Source organism: Mauremys mutica, chromosome 1, assembly GCF_020497125.1.
Source record: "Mauremys mutica isolate MM-2020 ecotype Southern chromosome 1, ASM2049712v1, whole genome shotgun sequence".
In the NCBI taxonomy this organism is placed as follows: Eukaryota; Metazoa; Chordata; order Testudines; family Geoemydidae; genus Mauremys; species Mauremys mutica.
The window spans coordinates 165,743,979-165,763,822 of NC_059072.1; the positions used below are offsets into that span (position 1 = coordinate 165,743,979).

The window sequence follows — 19,844 nt, forward strand, 5'->3', positions numbered from 1 at the left end:
TTGCTATAGAAATGATTGTGAGGTCACAAATTTAGAATGGATTTAATTACCAGATGCATATGGAAGATGGCTATGAGGGAGGGAGAATTCTTAGTCATTAACAAATATGGTAAGAAATTATGGAGAAATACCAAGAAATTTTTGGTGAGAAATTACCTTATTCAAATGTGATGATTTTATCTTATTTAGAATGTTTGAATTTTTAAGACAAAGTAGAGATAAGTTATCACTATCAGAAGCATATCAGCATTCGTTCATTGGGTATCTTTGCTGGAAAGCTGTTTCAAAGTAAATCTGACATTCAGCTACATCATAGACACACAGAAAGAAAATAGTGTGAATGCTGTACATATCAACAGTAAAACCGCTTGCATAATTTTTTATAACAATTAAACAGATGCAATCGTTAGGATCTTTCTTTTAAATCCTATATAATTACCTCATGCAGAGTGGAGAAGAGTTGGACAACCAACTGCAGTTAGAAGCTTCTTGTTCTCTTTTTGTGTGAGACATATGAAGTGGATTTCCATGAGTAATCTTAGCAAATAAGCTAAATTTTCCCTAACAATGTATGCAGTGGTACACTCCATGTATCTGGAGGCCACTTTTAGCCCTAGTGTTCAACGCTATAGAGGAGTTTTCTTATGGTTGCTAGTAAGGTTAAAGTGTGATTCTCATGCCAGAGTACACTATGTACATACACATGCGCATATATAATTTAAAAAAAAGTTAATTTGAGATCAAATTTGTAATTTTATAATCCTCATCTCCACTTCCGGGTTGTGAACATGAGCCATTGGTGCTGCTCTGACATAATGAAGGAACGTTTTCAGAGCAGCATGAGGATTAGACAACTGGAGTCCCCACTACAAAGCTGAGTGCAGTGTGTGGAGTGACACTACCCTGGCCCCACCCCCTTTTCTCTATATATAAAGAAGACAGCATTGACTGAATAGAGGGGGCTGGGATCTGCAATCCCTCTGTCTCCTTGTGAGTCTAGACCAGGGTGGGCAAACTTTTTGGCCCAAGGGCCACATTGAGGTTGCAAAACTGTATGGAGGGTTGGGTAGAGAAGGCTGTGCCTTCCCCAAACAGCCTGGCCCCCACCCCCTATCCGGCCCCTCCCACTTCCTGCCCCCTGACTGTCCCCTCAGAACCCCTGACCCATCCAGCCCCACCTGCTCCTTGTTCCCCTTACTGCCCCCTCCTGGGACTCCCCCGCCCCTAACTGCCCCCTGGGACCCCACCCCCTATCAAACCCCCCTTCTCCCAGGCCCCTGACTGTCCTGACCCCTATCCACACCCCTGCCTCCTGACAGGCCCCCCAGGACCCTGGGCCTATCCAACCCCCCCGTTCCCTGTCTCCTGACCCCTCTCCACACCCCCATCCCCTGACAGGCCCCCCAGGATTCCCATACTTATCCAGGACTCATCTCCTGACCACCCCTTCCCCAGAACCTCTGCTCTATCTAACCACTCCCTGTCCACTGACTGCCCCCCGGGACCTCCCTGCCCCTTATCCAACTCCCCAACCCCTTTACCATGCCGCTCAGAGCAGCATGTCTAGCAGCCATGCCAGCTGGCTGGAGCTAGACACGCTGCTGCGCTGCCATGCAGGAGCGCGCAGCCCCGCCACCCATAGCGCTGCCTGTGCGGCGGCATGGCTGCGCAGGAGCGGGGACAGCAGGGGAGGGGCCGGGGGCTAGCCTCCTGGGCTGGGAGCTCAAGGGCCAGGCAGGACGGTCCCGCGAGCTGGATATGGCATGCGTGCTGTAGTTTGCCCACCTCTGGTCTAGACAGAGACAGCCAGAGAGGTGAGAGTTGGGTCTGCTGACAGTTGTCTTCAACTTCAGTTAGGGGAGTGAACAAAATGTCATTGAATTGGTTCATGTCTCATTACCTTTTCCTTGTCTCTGTAGCAGGAGTCGTTTACCTTTCACCTTTCTCTAGCAGCAGCACTATGGAGCTTTCAGTAGCTTCGTTCTACCCCTAGAACCCTTGCTTGTTTGTAGAAAGGGAGTTGTGAATCTGTCTCTTAGGGAAAGAGCCCATGAGCAGGGCTCCCTGCAGTAACCTACCAAAAGGGAATGAAGGTCTCCTGGTAGTGGGGCAGGAAGGCATTTCTCTCTTGCCCACCTTTCCCTTTGTCCCTTAGCTCTCTTTTCTAAAGAGCAATCTGCCTTTCAGTGGCTGTGGCTCTCTGGCCGTGATTGCCACTATATTTCCTCTTGTCCAGTTTGGTTCTTTTTCCTGTGGAAAAGTGACATTAGCATTTCTCTGCTCCAAAGAATCCCTGTCCTCGTGCTGTCCTGAGGACTTTCACTTAAAAATGTCAGAGCAGCTCCAGCCTCTAATCAGGAAGTTGAGGTCTGGGCTATGATACTGCAAAAGTCAATCTAAAATTTAAACTTAATTTTTTAAAATCTATTTTGGGATGTTGAGAAGATGGAGGTTACTAGAACAGATGTTTAAACAATGAATGTGTATTTTGGGTGATGACCCCTTTTATCATGTCTATTTTGAAAGTGAATATCTAGACTGTTAGCAATTGTCAAGCAAAATTACGAAAGCTAGTAAAATGTTATGGGTGAAATACAATCTTCACTGTTACTCAGAGTTTAAATATCAAATTGTTAAAGTAAATTCTTTCTGTTTCTTCCCTGTAATATGCCAAGTTGGATGATATGAAAAGCATATAGCTGCAGTGAAGACTCACAGTAAGTTATCTCTTCTTGGTTTTCTGATGCAGATTCCATGCCCTATCTATAATCGATCACTGATCAACATAGTTTCTGGCAGTGCATGGCAGGACATCTGAACGCCAGCTGGAAGTGAAGTGGGGAACCTGAAAAACAGTCTAGCACATCTGTAAGATAAGGTAATAATTACTGTTATAAAAAGATATTGGTGGCAAGGAAGATCTAGAGGTGATATGAATATGTCATAAAAACAGTTTTCATGGTACTTCTTTCCAATAACTTATGACATCTCACAAGCCCTGGAGCGTAAATTCCCCTGTTCAGAAAACATGAACAATGCCATAGCTGTAGTACAAGCTTCAGCACATTGCTCAGCGAGTGTCTCTCTCATCTGACCTGAAAGGCACTCTTAGTGCAGTGAAGAGGGCTGTATAATACAGTAGCACGCGTTTCAGTCAGTCATAATTTTCAAGCTGTATATTTTTATTGAAATTAAAAAAAAAAATTAACTCAAGTGTTAAAGTCCAGACTTTCATCGAAGTTACAACTTCTGATTTGGAGACTGCTCTCTTAATATAGGAATAGTTATAAGCTTCAGAACTGCATAAGAAAGCTCTCTATGTGTATTTAACTTCTCAACAAATCTGGGAATGTAAAAAAGGCTGAAAACAAAACTGAAATTTAAAAATAGCTTAAATGTGTTATTTTTTGCTTTAAAAAAAAAACCACATTGTGAAAAATGGTTTTGATGTAGTTTTCTCTCTTTATTGGTTGCATCCTAAAACGTGACACAGGCATTAGGGATCAGATGTACTGGTTTTGCAGGAAAACTTAAGTGTGATCTAGCCACTTATAATGAAACCAGTTTTTAGATGGCTCATTTCCTCTTTTTTGCATGCATCCAGAGTGACACACGTCCCAATTTGATCCTCCTACCAAACTCTTGTTCTGCCAAACCTCCTCCATTGTCCAAAACAATAACACGCATTGTTGCTTTGTATTTTATCTACATTACTTGTAGCTGTGAGATACCATATTTATGGGTTCCATAGAAATAGCTAAAGAGATGATCATACATGCCTTTTTTATTTATCAAGGCGAAGTGCTTTTGCAGTGTTCCTAGTCTCCACGAAATAAGTCTCTCTCTCAAATACAAACCCTAAATTATTTTACATGTAAATATATCTACTTGAAGGCATACATTATAACATGGTAAAAGCTACATTTTGAAAAAAAATATTTTCCCCCCTTAAGCTTTGTGGGCAGTAAAAAGCCTATATTTCATCTCAGAACTTTAAAATTTGGCTTAAAACACAGAGAAAAGATTGTTTTTAAATATCTCATTTTGTAAATCTCCATTTTGTGCTTGAACAGTTGTGAAATGGCTGAAAAATTAACAATTGAGAGAACATAGTTTTGCATAGAAAGCTGCTCTAGAGCATATTTTCACAACAATGTTTTTGAAATCCAGAAAGTTACAGAACTGTGTATTGTATAGGACTGGTGGTTGTGAAACAAACTATCTTCTAAAAGATGTTGTGTAAATGTTTTTTGTTAACAGGTCTATAGGAGATCTGAAGTCCACCATGAACGGACAGCTGGATTTAAGTGGGAAGCTGATTATTAAAGCTCAGCTGGGGGAGGATATTAGGAGAATTCCTATTCATAATGAGGACATCACCTATGATGAGCTAGTGCTGATGATGCAGAGAGTTTTCAGAGGAAAACTTCTGAGCAATGACGAAGTCACAATAAAGTATAAAGATGAAGGTAGGGTTTTCTTGTCTCTAATCAATACCATTATGTGAGACTGCAAACTGCCATAAAACTCACCTTTTGAAAATTGCTTCTGGATATTCCCATTCTTGGGATATATAAACTATTTATATTATGAGATTATTCCAATCTATAAAAGCTGTTTCTGTTGAGGCTATACTACGCATTTCTTCATATACCTGAAAAATTAGAGGGAGGTTACAAAAAGTTTCATGGATCCAACCTCCCGTAGTCTCTTCTTTGCCACAGTAAGGTGTTGACATTGGCATAGTATCCGTGCTCTCTACTCGTCTGACGTTTTTCCTGTCATCAGAGCTGTGGATAATTACAGAGGTAATCAACCTTAATTCAATCCGGTCTTTTGTGTAGGGATCATTTTTGATTTCTCTGTGGCACCTGCCTTTTGTTGGAAGAAAACCTTACGGCCTTTCAAAAAACAGTTCTAACAACTTTGAAAACGGCATCTTCTACCTTTGTCACCATGCAAACACCTTTATATATTAGAATTCTGGAGCATTAGCTAAACGTGAATTCTCCACAGGGAGAGGGGCCATGTCCTGTAAAACATAAGGAAACCCTCTGGACAGTTCCAGAGGAAAAACTTAGGAGGAATTAATTTCTTCCTAAGTACTTCCTCCTCAGCAGTGATTGAACCATTGAACATGGTGGTTGGACTCCATGGGAAAAGAGGTTACACAATTACAATATATCTAATGAATCCACAAAAGATTGATATAGCCTCAAAAATGAAAGTCTGGCACTTCAGTATTGAAGAAATCTGGTATATTTGGGAGGGGGGAGGTGGGAACCAACTGGATAGCACTGTATTTGAGTTCAGGATTGATAGTAAACTTACTTTTAATATTGTGTTTTGAGCTGAACCCCCTACTCGCAGGTACCTTTTGCCAGTGAATTAGTTGTGGAGATGTTTATGTTGCTAAGCTACTCCTCTGAAGATAATTTCAGTTTCCAATAATGTGACAACAGCACCATGCAATATAACAGTTGTTCTTAATTTAAGCTAGAACCATTTGTGAAGGGTTGTAAATGAAGATGGGGGTATTATATTCAGGGAAAATACTTTAACATGTAAATTCCATTTTGAAAAGAGGCATGCTTCAGTTTGTATTTTCCACTATATACACTGTAAATTTGATAATCCCTTTTTGAGATGTTGAACCAATAGGGACAGTAATTGTGCCACCTTGATTTAGTGGGGTGGAGGTCAGAGATCTTTCAGGATTTATACATACTGTCATGGCCACACACTACAAAAAAAGAGGGAGGGGGAGACCAGTAAAAGTGGATAATAGTACATGCTGTTTTGCTCATGTGAAAAGACTTTTCTTCTCTCAACAACTACGAAACTCTTCTCCCACGCTCACCAATTAATGAATCATAACAGCCCTTCCCACTCTCTAATTAATAAATACTGTGCTATTGCTCTTAAAGACACCATTTCCTGTTTTAAAATGGATAGAAATTTTTTATAATTTTTCATTTTATTTTTTGTGAATTTAGTGTTTTGTTTTATCCATTTTATCTCTGTGGGTGTGGGAAGGGTTGGGATCCTGCCACTGGGGGGAAGCGGGATGAGGGATTGCAGAGCAATCCCCCCTGCACTCATTCTGCAGAGGTGATTCCTGTCCCAAGGGGCTGGGCATTACCTTGCACATGGGGTTGCAGCATCACTCAAGTTTGGGCCGGTTGCCCCTCTGCCATGACAGAGAGATAACTGGGCCAAATTTGAGTGTGACCCTGTGTGCTAGGTCGTGAAGTCTGGATTGGGGAGCTGGGCTCAACCCTGCTGTAGCCAACTGTGGGGTGAGTTTTTCATTTTAGTTTATTTTGTGTTTGCAAAATAAACATGGGTTGCTAGTTACTGATAACCCAGAACCGTATGATGTTGCATTCATATGGATCAGTGTGCTAACAAAGCAAGCCCAGGAGGGGATACTAGGGGGGGTCAAGCTACAAATGACTGAATCAGACCAGAGAACACAGTAAGTTACTACTCAAGTATCTGCCCTAATGGAGGGAAAGTAAAATTGTGCTGTACTGTGGGGGGACTTCAGGTTGGGATACTGTTGTATAGTGGCCTCCTTCAGCATGCCCCACATGGCCTAAGATGGTGCCCTGACTCAGTTTCCCTCTCAACCTTTTTAGTTCAGGGCCCTCTGGAGTTGGTGTCAGGATTCAGGTAGGTTTCTTTGACAGGTAATAACTCTATTAGTTGTGTTTTCAAGGAACCAGGAGTCTACAGCCCTTTTCCTGGGGTAATGTACAATTCAGATCCATGCTGTTAGGACCTTCCTCTTGGAGCTGGGTACAACTAAAGCAGCCTCTTCCCCCTTGCTTCAGGAATCCACAGCTCTATCTCAGAGCATGTTTAGGATAAAAACATTTTCACTCCAGGATTGGGTTAGCTAATTAAACAGTTTCTCCTTCCTTTGGCTGGGTTAGAGTTCATTCCTTGGATCAGGAGTTTATCTCTCTCTTCTTGGGGCTAGACTAAAGGACAGTCTCTCTCATCTGGGATCAGGAGTCCTCAGCCAGCCTTCCCTGTTCATCTCAGTTGGCTGAAAGAGACAGAAGCACTGCTGTACCCTACACTACAGGCCTTCTTGTCCCAGGCCCTTAAAGAGAGCATAGCCTGGGTTTTCCCTGTCTGCTAATTCCCTTGGGACTGCTTCCTTTCTCTTGCTCTGTCTTCGGCCGATTCTAGGCCCTTTTTTTGGTTCCAGCCTTCCTGAAACAGGATTCTCTGCCCCCCTTTGTGCTTAAAGGCCAGTGTAGCCTGTTACAGAGGTATATGGTGGAGAGCTCATGAAGTCAGCAGTAAAACATGAATTTTGAAAAATTATAGATGATTGTCTAACACAAAAAGTATTGCACCCAACATGTCCAAAATAGAGTTGCCTCCTCATGATAGATAATGGGAAGTTGGTGGGTACATAGGGACCAGTGATCATGACCTGATCATATTCAATATTGGCAGAGGACAGTCTCAATTCGTAACAGATCAACTTGGTACTTCAAAAAGGCTAATCTCCCAAAGATGAGGAAAATTATGAGATAAATTGACTGGGAGGAAAAATTTAGATAGAAAAATGTGAATGAAAACTGGGAGTTTTTAAACAAGAGTTTAATAGATGGCCAAAATTCCAGTTTCACAAGAAAGAGTACAACTTTGGCAAAAAGCCTGTCTAGATTCAGTAGTGACGTTAAGGCAGAAATTTGGAAATAGAGATCAGTATAAATTAGAATTTATGAAGTGGAGAAAATTAATAAGGGAAGCTAAAGACATTAGGAGACAGGCCATGGTTGGCAGGACTAAGGACAATAGGGAGGTGTTTAAGTATACAAGGAACAAAAGAAATTCTAGCTATTGTATAGGTCCATTACCAGATAGAGAGGGTAAAATTGTTTGCAGAAAAGCTAGAAGTATTGATAAATATTTTTGTACTGAATTTGGAAAGAAACAGGATGATATATTCATATTAATAAGGATGACATACTTTCCAGTCCAATAGTAACTTAGGAGGATGTTAGATAATATCTACTAGTGATAAACATTTTTAAATCAGTAAGCCTGGATGATATGTACCCATGAGAGTAGTAAAAGAGTTCATCTCTGGCCTGCTGATAATTTTTAATAAATCTTGTAATACTGCGGAAATTGAAGAAGACTGGAAGAATGCTAATGTTATACCAGAATTAAAAAAGGGCAAGCAGGATGACCCAGGTAATTATAGGGTGGTTAGCCTGAGCTCAGCGTTGGGCAAAATAATGGAAAACCTGATCTGGGATTCAGCTGATAAAGAACTAAAGGATATGATTAACGCTAGTCTGCATGGTTTTATGGAATATAAATCTGGTCAAAGAAACCTGAGTTTATTCTTTGAGATTACCTTTATCAGTGAAACATATAACTATCACAAAAGGTGTGATTAAAATTTTACTATATAATATCAATAAAGCACATGTCAAATAGATCAAAAAGTAATTGTCAATGGGGAAATATCATTGAGTTGGGTTGCTTCTAGTGGAGACCTGTTGGGATTGGTGGTAGGCATGACTCAGCATTTTTTCATAATGACGTGGGAGTAAATGTGAAATCATTGCTGATAAAATTTGCATTTTAAACAAAGATTGGAGTGATAAATAATGATGAAAGGGCAGTCATACAGAGTAATCTGGATTGCAGGCTAAACTATCCCATTCAAACAATGCTTTTTATTGCAACCAAGTGCAAAGTTATACATCTAGGAACAAGGAATGCAGGCCATACCTACAGAATGGGGTATTGTATTCTGGAAAGCAGTGACTGAAAAAGATTTAGGATTCGTAGAGGACAAGCAACTGAACATGAGCTCCCAGTGTTTGGCGAAAAGGGCTAATGCAATCCTTGGATGAATGAACAGGAGAGGTAATGACTAGGCATAGGGAGGTGATTTTACCTCTCTATAGCATTGGTGAGACAGATACTGGAATGCTACCTACCGTTCTGCTTTCCACATTTTAAAAAATATGTTGAAGGATGTTGGAAAAGTGGAGATGATACAGAAATGGGCCATTCAGGGATTGTAGAAAGTGCCTTATAGTGAGGGACTCGGAGCTGTCTGTTTAGTTTATTAAAACGGCAGATGACTCTTTGACTACAGCAGTGGTCCCCAAAACGGGGAAAAAGCTACTGACGTGATTGTCTTGGGGCAGGTTATAATCACTAAGGGCTTAATCTGAGGTCTTGTGTCCTCACATCCTTTGGATGTTAGTAAAAGTTGAAAGCACTCAGCATTTCATAAAGATTTCCTAAAAGTTTGAGATCTGCTCAGGATTATCCTTGTAGTTGTGAAGGCAAATGAAGAGGTACAAACTCCCAACATCTGTCTTTAACAGAAGACACGTTCAGATCCTCCATGTTGAAATAAATGAGTCGGAGCTAAGGCGTTACACCAAACTTCTGGGTTTAGAGATGTCAGAAATGTTGTTCTAAGTCAGGGGTTCTCAAAATTTATTGCACTGTAAACCGCCCCTCCCCCCCCCGGACAACAAAAATTACTACATGACCCTAAAGGGGCAGGGCTAATGCCTGAGCCCCATCATCTTGGGCAGGGGGCCCAAAGCCCAAGCCCCACTGCCCAGGAGGTGTGGGGCAAAGCCTGAGCCCCAGCAAGTCTAATGCCAGCCTTGGTGATCCTGTAAAAACAGGTTTGCGACCCACTTTAGTGTCCTGACCCACATTTTGAGAACCGCTGTTCTAAGTGCATTGACCCATTCAGATCTTCCCATTACTTTCGTTGTGGAGATGCCTGGAATGTTAACCAGGCATTTCCTCAGGTAGCTTTTTGAAAGTCACTGTAGTGCCTTCTGTTAATGGTGCTGCTCTGAGTTGATCAGCTTCACACTCTGATGCTCAGAGAATGCAGTTTCTTGGATTATTTACACCTATCTAATTCTGGCCTCTTGACCCATTTTCTTCACTTATGACATTTTGTTTTTGCAATTAAACAGAATTGGGTTTGGTTTACACAGTCCCTGGTTATTGAGATTAAGGATTTTCTGCCCCAGAAAACAATCATGATAGACCTCTGAAGTTCTGGAGCACTGTTCTGAGCAATCTGAAATTGAATTAATCACTAGCTCAATGAGTATGTCTTAACTAACAATGTTAAATAGCTTCCACGGCAGCACTTTAACGTAGCTGTGTGGTCGTGGCATCAGCGACTATAAAAAACCCACCTCCATGAGGGGAGTAGCTACCAGCACTGGTGCACTGTGTAAACTGCCACTTTACAGTGCTGAAACGTGCAGTGCTCAGGGGTGTGCTTTTTCACACCCCTGAGCGAGAAAGTTGCAGCGCTGTAAAGTGGCAGTGTAGACAAGGCGTAATTCATCCACTCTCTGCGATTGTATATGGAATTTAAAATCCTTCCAAAAGTACGGTGTCTGAGTTCCACCTAAAAGAATTATTCTGCCAATTTCTCTTCCTTTTCCTTCATGCATATCTCGTTATGTGTTTAGTCTAAAACTCCTTTATTTACGGAATAAACCAGAGGTGGGAAAACTATGGCCTGTGGGCCACATCCGACTCGTGGGACCATTCTGCCTGGCCCTTAAGTTCCCGTCCAGGGAGTGTAGCCCCCGGCCCCTCCCTCACAGCCTCAGCTCGCTGTGCTGCCAGCGCTCTGGGCGGCGGGGCTGCAAGCTCCTGCCAGGCAGTGTGGAGGCATGGCTGGCTCCGGCCGGGCGTCATAGCTGCCAGTCCTGGTGCTCTGAGTGGCATGGTAAGGGGCCGGGGAGCAGGGGGGTTGGATAAGGGGCAGAAGGTCCCGAGGGGGGGGCAGTCAGGGGACAGGGAGCAGGGGGCGGTTGGATGGGGTGGAGGTTTCGGGGGGGGGACAGTCGGGGACGAGGAACAGGGGGGGTTGGATAGGAGGTGAGGTCCCAGGAGGGTTGCTGGGGGGTGTGTGTGTCCCTGGAGGGGGTGGTCAAGGGGACAAGGAGCAGTGCGGGTTTGGATGGATCGGAGGTTCTGAGGGGCGCAGTCGGGGTGGGAAGTGGGATAGGGGACTGTTTGGGGAGGCACAGCCTTCCCTACCTGGCCCTCTATACAGTTTCAGAACTGCGATGTGGCCCTCAGGCCAAAAAGTTTGCCCACCCCTGGAATAAAGAAAGCATATTTGAATATCCTTCTAGAGTGGATTGTTCCACAAACAAGTTGTCACTGTCGAGCATATTAAAATTAGAGTGGCTAAAAAAAAGTACCACCAAACTTACCTTAATGATTTCTTAAATGCTCTCTGATTAATATCTCTGTCTCATAATTTGGGTGGAAGGAATATTTTTCCTAATCTGATTTAAATTGCAAATTATAAATTACCTTTGGTCATGTCATTAAGACTTAAGAAAGGATGGGGTTATTTAAAAAAAAAGAAGGTGTTCTTAACTCTGTGCATTTTAAGCTTTTATATTAGCCCATAGTTGTATTTGTCATGTACTATGTTTGTAATGTAATATGTAACAATTTTTTTTCAAGTTGCTTTAAAACCACATTTAACAAGTTATGATTACAGTTTCTAGAAAGCAAACATCTTACTTTAAACGGTCATTTGAATTATAGATGGGCATTGGGCCTTTTTGTGTTACTGTTCAATATTAACTATTTTTAAAAAATTCTTTACAGATGGAGATCTTATAACAATTTTTGATAGCTCAGACCTTTCCTTTGCAATTCAGTGCAGTAGGATACTTAAACTGACATTGTTTGGTAAGTAGAGATGTTTTGGGGATTTTTTTTTTTTTTTTTAAATTCAGGCAATAGGCTCTCTTCTTTGTATGCTGGTGACATTTCCTTCCATGAAGGCTGTTTATAATGAAAAGGATGCCATACATTTAAAAATTCCCTTGCTGCCTGAAATAGCTTTCCCTACTGTTACAAGAGACATCTAAGCTTACAGAAACTGCCGGTTAGAAGGAGAAATATTTTTGCAGCTTTATTTCATTCATTTGGCAGAGCATTGTGTTTAGGGAATTTCATTGTTTTCCCCATATAGCCGTTCACTTTCCCTGGTTTGTGTGGGTCTTCCAGACAGCGATGTAGGACAGAGAAGCATTAGAAATAATAAAATGTGGTTATAAAACTACAAAAAGGGGGCATCAGACAGGTGTAATACAGAAAATTCTTAACTCATTTTCTTGTTTAAAAAATTGAATAGATTTCAAGTTGACTGTGTTCCTTTAAGGAGCTGTTTTTCAGCCAGTGACCACTATTCAGGCAACTAGTCGGCTTGAGATATAGTGCTCATACAGCAGTAAGCATTCTGTCAAGAGACATAATGAGTCCTTGAGCAGTACTGTGGTACTGGCTTTGGGCATTCTGTCCTTTTGTTAATGTGGAGCAGAAAGAGTGGAAATCTTTTCCATTTTGATTTGTGATAATTGTATTGTACCAGGAAATACAGTGGAAAATGAATTGAGCCCAGAAGGCAGCCACTCTGGTGCTGGCAATGCATATAGACCTTCTCTCTGCTTCCATTGTTAATAGGCCTTCTCCAGTGGTGTTTTAGGCTTAAATTAAGAGGAAAAACTGTGGGACTGCAAGCATATCTAAAGAGTGTGACTCCAGAGGGTATATTGACATAGGGATAAAAGACCTGCGGCACAGCCGTGGCTGGCCTGGATTGGTTGACTCGAGCTCGTGGGGTTTGGACTCGGACTGGAGCCTGATCTCTGGGACCCTTCACCCTCTGAGTTTTAGGGCTTGGGCTTCAGCCCGAGTCTGAATGTGTATACATCAATTGGTCAGCCCTGGAGTGTGCGCCCAAGTCAGATGACCAGGGCTTTTTTATCCCTGTGTAGACATACCGTAAGTGGACAGAAAAACATAGAGTTGTGGTGGAAATTTTTTTTGTTCAAAAAGTACATTTTAAAGATTGTTCAAGCAAACCATTTCTTACATGTAGGTTCTTATCACAGCCTTTTCTTCTTCGATTGATGGCACGTGTGTATTCCAAAATAGGTGTGCGTGCTCGCCACGTGCACTGGTGCTGGAAGTTTTTCCCCTAGCAGTACCCGTAGGGAGTGCCCTAGCGACCCGTGGAGTGGCGCCTCCATGGCATGGTATAAGGGCACTGCGCACTCACCACACTCTCAGTTCCTTCTTTCCATCAGAGAAGGTGCTTTGGAACTGCTCTGCTCCAGCTTTGCTGTAGCTCGTCCCCAAAACTGCTTGTTTGTTCAGTGTATGGTACCTGTAGTTAGTTAGTAGTTTAGTTAGTTTAGTTTAGCTAGAGCACCCGGGCCGGGGCATGCCCCGTGCCCTGGGTTTTAAGTCATGTGACACTTGTAGGCGATCTATGCCAGTGAGTGATCTGCACATGGACTGTTTATGCTGTTTGGGGGAATGCCATCTCAGCGATTGCTGCAAGATTTGCAAGTCAAGCCTCGGAGCAAGAGAGAAAGGGACATTAGGCTCCGGGCTATTCTGATGGAGTCGGTGCTGACTCCGGCTCTAGCGCGCCGCTCCAAGTCGGCACTAGGAACTATGATGTCAGTGCATGGAGACTCTTCGGCGCCATTGACTAGTCGGCACTGCTTCCCGTCCACGGGGCATGCCAAGAAGGTTAGGAAAAGGCCTTCTTCGCCGTGGCACCGGAGTAAACCTGGGACAGGCTAGGCCCATGTTGGGCAGTCCTCGATCCCCACCAGCCTCTAGGCCTCTGACTCAACTCGAGCGGAGTAGCCCAGCCCATTTGGAGCAGGCCTGTCCGGATGCCCTCCACACTGGAGGCCCTGCAGGCAGCCCAGGACGTTATGTCCATGCCAGTACCAGGAGCACCGCCGATGTCGGTCCCGAGCTCCAGAGGCAAGCTGCCACTGGGATCTCTGCAGTCACCCCCGGCTTGGTACTGGTCTCGGTTAAGGGAACGTTCCCAACGCCGTTCCCTGCCCAGCGACCGTTCAGGGCAAAGTCCACGTGGATAGCCCTCGATGCCCGTCAGGCTGTCTGGTTGGGTTCCGTCTGACCTAGAGTCTCTGCACCGCTCCGCTTCAAGCAGTGAACGCTGACAGGATCGAGGCAAACGACGCCAAAAGTCCTCATCTCGAAGGGGCTATTGCAGCTGGTCGCGGCACGAACGTCGACATCGTTCCCATTCGTCGTCCTGCTCCACCCCGCCACGGCGCTGCCTCCATAGCCCCAGGTGTTGGTCGCCGGCGTCTCACCATCGTGGGTCCACCTGCCAGAGCCGATCGTGGAGCAGCTGTTACCGATGGTACCGGTCCTCCACATCAGGATTGCGGTCCCGTGGTCAGCATCGCTCTTGGCACCACCACTCCTCCTGTTCCAGGGACAGCGGCAGGTCGTATGTCAGCCTGGCCTCCCTCTGTCGTCGTCCATCAATGGGCCAAGCCAGCCAGGCTGAACAGCCGGCTCCACCAGTGCCACAGCAGGTGCAGTGGCACCGGGCCCCGTGGCCGGCCTAATGGTACCAGTGGGAACTGTGGCCCCTGATTCAGCCCCCAGTGGTGGCCAGAGCCTCAGAAGGACCATCGGCCTCCCTTTCCAAACCCCCGAGGAAGGAGTCAGTGGGACGTACATCCTCCATACCGTGCCCTGAAACCGACCAAGTGGTGGACCCTCCAGTGCCGGTAGACGCACAAAGTACTGCGCTGGCCTCCTCACCCTCCCTAGATGAGGCAATTATGGCCCCTCCTTCCTCCATCCCGGAGGAGGATTTTAGGGCCCAACAAGAACTCTTAAAAAGGGTGGCATCAAGCCTCCACCTCTAAGCAGAGGAGATGGAGGAGCCCTCGGACTCCCTCTTTAATGTACTGTCCTCCTCGGCACTGGGCAGGGTGGTCTTGCCTCTCTGTGAAGGGGTGGTGAAAATTTCAAATGCCCTGTGGTAAACCCAGGCCTCGTTGGCCCCCACCTCTAAGAGAGTGGAACACAAGTATTTTGTACCCACCAAGGGATATGAATACTTATACACCCGCCCTGCTGCTAACTCCCTGATGGTCGAGTCGGTCAACCACAGGGAATGGCAAGGCCAACCAGCCCCTACCCCGAAAAATAAAGATTCAAGGAGGCTGGATTCATTTGGAAGAAAAATGTATTTGTCCTCGAGCTTCCAGTAATGGGTGTCGAACCACCAGGTTTCCGATGACAACAGCCAGAGCGTGCCTCCAGCTCTTGGGTCACATGTCTGTATGTGGTCCGTCACGCCAGACTCAGGATGAGGCCTCTCTTGTTCTGGTTAGCCTTGGAGTTCTCCCAGGCCATGGACAGGATGGACAAAGTCCTCACAGTGCCCGAGCCAGTGATCACCTCCCTATGGTGATGGTCCTCCCTGAGAAACATGCTTCAAGGGGTCCCATTCAGGGACAGGGTCCCATCGCTGGAACTGGTGTCTGACGCGTCGGACCTGGGATGGGGGGCCCACGTGGGGAACGTTCCGACCCAAGGTCTGTGGTTTGCTCAGGATCTGACCCTCCACATAAACGTCAAGGAGCTCAGGGTGGTACTGCTGGTGTGCTTGACCTTCCACTCGCATCTGGAGCGCCGGGTTGTCAGGGTTCTCCTGGACAACATGGCCTTGATGGTCTACATCAACAGACAAGGCAGGGCCTGATCCTCTGCCGCGAAGCCCTCAGACTGTGGGACTTGTGTGTAGCCTACAACATCTGCCTACAGGCCTTCCATCTGCTGGGCGCCTAGAATGCGCAGGCGAATCGCTTGAGCAGGGACTTCTCTCAGCACAAGTGGTCTCTCCACCTAGAAGTGGTGCACAGACTTTTCCAAGTGTGGGGAACTCTCCCGGTGGACCTGTTCGTGACGTGGCAAAACTGTCACTGTCCCCGGTTCTGCTCTGGACGGGGTGCTATCTCTGATGCCTTCCTCCTGTCTTGGTCAAGCCAGTTTCTCTGTGACTTCCCCCCGTTCCTGCTGATCGGCAAGGTCCTGGAAAAGATAAAGACAGACAAGGCCTGGGTCCTTCTGATTTGCCCCAGCAAGGCCCAGGCAGCATTGGTAAGGGACCCTCACGGGCCTGGCAGTAGCCCAACAGCAGTCGCCGTTGCCGTCCCGCTTGGACCTGCTCTTCCAGGACCAGGGCTGCCTCCTCCAGCTCAGCCTACCGGCACTCCACCTCACAGCGTGGCTGCTCAGTGGTTAGGTAGGAAGGAAAGGACGTGCTCGGAATGGGTTTAGTGCGTTCTAGAAAGCAGGTGGCCCTCCATGCGCCAAGCCTACTTGGCAAAGTGGTCTCGGTTTTCCAGATGGGCGGACGAGTGGGGCGTTTCCCCAGTGGCCGCCCTGATTCAGCTTATTCTGGACTACCTCCTTCACCTTAGAGCCCAGGGCCTGGCGCCCTCGTCACTCAAGGTGCACCTGGCGGCCATATCGGCCTTCCATCCGCCGGTGCAGGACCACACGGTATTCTCCCATGCTATGACTGGCCGATTCCTTAAGGGGTTGGATCGTCTATTCCCGTATGTTAGGCCCCCAGTCCCTCAGTGGGACCTAAACTCGGTGTTGGCCCGTCTCACGGGGCCCCGTTTGAGCTGCAAGCCACGTGCTCCTGGTCTCACCTCTCGTGAAAGGTGGCCTTCCTGGTTGCGATCACGTCGGCTAGGCAGGACTCCGAACTCGGGGACCTGACCTCCGAGCCCCTGTACATGGTGTTTCATAAAGATAAGGTCAAGCTTTGCCCACACCCTTTGTTCCTCCTGAAGGTGGTCTCTGCCTATCACATGGATCAGGACGTTTTTCTGCCGGTCCTCTGCCCCAGGCCCCATGTGTTCAGTGAGGAGCGCTGCCTCCACACGCTGGATGTGAGACGGGCTCTGGCTTTTTAGCTGGAGCAGACTAAGCTGTTCAGAAAGTCCTCGCAGCTGTTCATCGCCTTGGCCGAGCGCACGAAAGGTTGGCTGATCTCCACTCAGCGGCTCTCCAACTGGATCACCTCATGCATCTGTACCTGTTATGACCTGGCGGGAATCCCGCCACCACCAATTGTGAAGGCGCATGCGACTAGGGCGCAGGCCTCGTCGGCTGCCTTTTTGGCCCATGTCCCCATTCAGGACATTTGTAGGGTTGTCACTTGGTCTTCAGTTCACGTGTTCACCTTGCACTATGCGATTCTCTCTCTCTCTCTCAGACCAGGGAGAACACCAGGTTCGGCAGGGCCGTTCACCGTCCCGAGAGTTTGTGAACTCCTACCCACCTCCAATAGATGCAGCTTGGAATCATCTGTTGTGGAATACACATGAGCAATCACTCGAAGAAGAAAACAGTTACCTTTTCTGTAACTATTGTTCTTTGAGTTGTGTTGCTCTTGTCTATTCCACATCCCACCTTCCTTCCCCTCTGTCGGAGTTGTTTGGTAAAAAGGAACTGAGGGTGGGGGAGCGCACAGTGCCCCTTATATGGCACCATGGAGGTGCCACTCCACGGGTCGCTAGGGCACTTCCTGTGGGTACTGCGAGGGGGAAAAACTTCTGGCACCAGTGCATGTGATGAGCAGCACACCTATTGTGGAATAGACATGAGCAACACATCTCAAAGAACACCAGTTACGGAAAAGGTAACGCTCTGTTTTGCACAGACATTAGAATATGTTAGTTTGTATTTTGTAAACTGTTCCTGACTCTCTTAAGGGACACTGCCAACATAAACATGACTAAACATTTTTTTTACCTGCTGTTTACAATTAACACTTAAATTGCTGCAACTGAAAGATCAGAAAAAAATTGTTAACTGAAAAAGAATGAATTCTTTGTTGACCTAAGCATCTTGCAGGCTGGTGCATGCAAACATCTCCATACAGCTCTGGTAATACGCAATAAGGTGCCAAATTGGGTTGTGGTAAATGTGCATTTTGGACCAGTGTGAGATTATAGTCTGTTTTCACTCGTGACCTACAGTGCCTACAGTACACTTGATTTTTAAATTCCCTTCCACAAAAGAGAGACGGAGATGTTCTTTATGCTTGACATCTAGGAATACTGCTGTATAAGAAAGTTGTTTAACCTGTATCTGCACAAATAATTACTATGTTCCCTCAGAGTTCATTTCTTTAATTACTATTTTATAGTTAATGGGCAGCCAAGACCTCTAGAATCCAATCAGGTGAAATATCTCCGTCGAGAGCTGATAGAACTTCGCAACAAAGTGAATCGCTTGTTGGATTGTTTGGAACCACCTGCTGAACCAGGGCTTTCCACCAGCCTGCCTGAAAATGGTAGGTCGGGCATTTTTACTGTTAAAGATTTGTCTGAGTCAAGCTGTGTGCTCTTACATACAGTAAAAAGGGAGTCTTGCCTAATTCTCTCAGTCTGCAGACTGGTTCTCGGTTGCTGTTTTAGAAACTTAAATTGCTAGTGGCCTTAAGGTTACTTACTTACTTTAAGCCAAGCACAGTCTTTTAACAAGTAGGGGTATTGGACCACGTTAAGAAACAGTGACTGACTGTTTCCTAACTCATTACTTTGAAGATATCAAGTATTATCTTTCAGAGTACTCTTAAATTTTATTTAGATCATTTAAACTCCCCTGTAAGTTAGGGAAGTAGTAATATGCTTATTTTGCAGATGGGAGGAGAGTGTGGAGTGGAGGCTGGAAAGCTAATGGCTTTTACCCAGTCATTGCTTGGAACCAAGTTTGGAACTCAAGAATCCCTGGTTTAGTCCTTTGCTCAGTCTTTTAGATAACACTGCCTTTCTGATGCCTAAAAGATGTGATGTTTCTTAAATATGAAACAAAACAAATATTAATGTTAAGCAGCAGTTGTCAGGGTGTGTGGCATTTTATGTGGATTAATAGCCAGCTGGGAGAAGCTGATTTGAAGCATCAGCTACTAATCCCTAGAAAAGGATCTGAGCCTAAGTAGTTGCTTCATTTTTACTTAATAGCAGCAATGTGTCTGACATATGGATTTTCTGGGGGTACTGCAATTTCATTTTGATAAGTACAAAGAACTGTACCTTACTAGTCAGCTTAACTGAACCCTCCTTTGAGGAATATAATAATAATACCCAATCAGAGACACAATAATGACAACATTTAATATATGGAACTCTCCTGACTGTTTTCCCTCTGTTGGGCAGCTTCATTGGGGGTTCTCTGGTCGCTGTCCAATGCTGGGACAATTTAGAAAAGCAGGCACTTGCTGCAGGTTCGGGTAGAAGTCTTGGGATCTCAGTTTTTATTATTATTTGTATTACCATACAGCCTAGGAGCCCCAATCAGGAACCAGGAACTCACTATGCTTGGTGCTGTACAAATAGAACAAAAATGGGCCCTCCCCCAAAGAGCTTACTGTCCAAATAAGTTTGTGTACTATGACATTCTGCTTCAGAAGTGAGCTAGGACTGAACCAATTTCTATTGACCTCTATAGTGGGTATGTAGATAAGCTTCATTCTCCAGTTATTCTGATGTCAACTTCAAGTTGTGTGTGCAGCACTTAAAATTTACGGTGCAAGTTTTATTTATATAAATATATAATATGAGCAGCCATGGAACATTTAACTTCACTGTTTCCGTGTCATAGAATGGTACTTCAAATTGATAAGCCTTCTTAATTGGTGTACGTAACAGAAACAAATCTGTTGCTGTGTTAATAGATGCTGTTGATGGTAGTGAAGAAAAACCTGCTGCTACTGACTCTTCTGTCAAGCCATCTACTCAAGTTATAGCAGCAAGTATGTCTGCTTTTGATCCATTAAAAAATCAAGATGAAATCAGCAAAAATGTCATGTCAGCATTTGGGCTGACAGATGATCAGGTGTCGGGTAAGGATATATATTTTATTGAAAATAAAGCACAACAGATTTTAATTGTTGGCAGTTAAAAACTTCAGTCTTG

General features: G+C 45.1%; 1 protein-coding gene across 2 annotated transcripts in view; it reads left to right on the plus strand.

Moving 5' to 3' along the window:
• The window catches only part of TFG (trafficking from ER to golgi regulator), a 38,426-nt gene that overhangs the window by 1,215 nt on the left and 17,367 nt on the right, over window positions 1–19,844 (plus strand). The window contains exons 2-6 of one of the 2 annotated variants that reach the window (XM_045001763.1): window positions 2,750–2,878; window positions 4,261–4,469; window positions 11,662–11,745; window positions 18,074–18,220; window positions 19,604–19,681. In XM_045001763.1, the coding sequence (XP_044857698.1) occupies window positions 4,286–4,469; window positions 11,662–11,745; window positions 18,074–18,220; window positions 19,604–19,681 (493 nt within the window). In that variant the 5' untranslated portion in view covers window positions 2,750–2,878; window positions 4,261–4,285. Of the gene's footprint in view, window positions 1–2,749; window positions 2,879–4,260; window positions 4,470–11,661; window positions 11,746–18,073; window positions 18,221–19,603; window positions 19,772–19,844 lie in introns of both variants that reach the window. The other variant, XM_045001761.1, reaches the window with a different exon arrangement.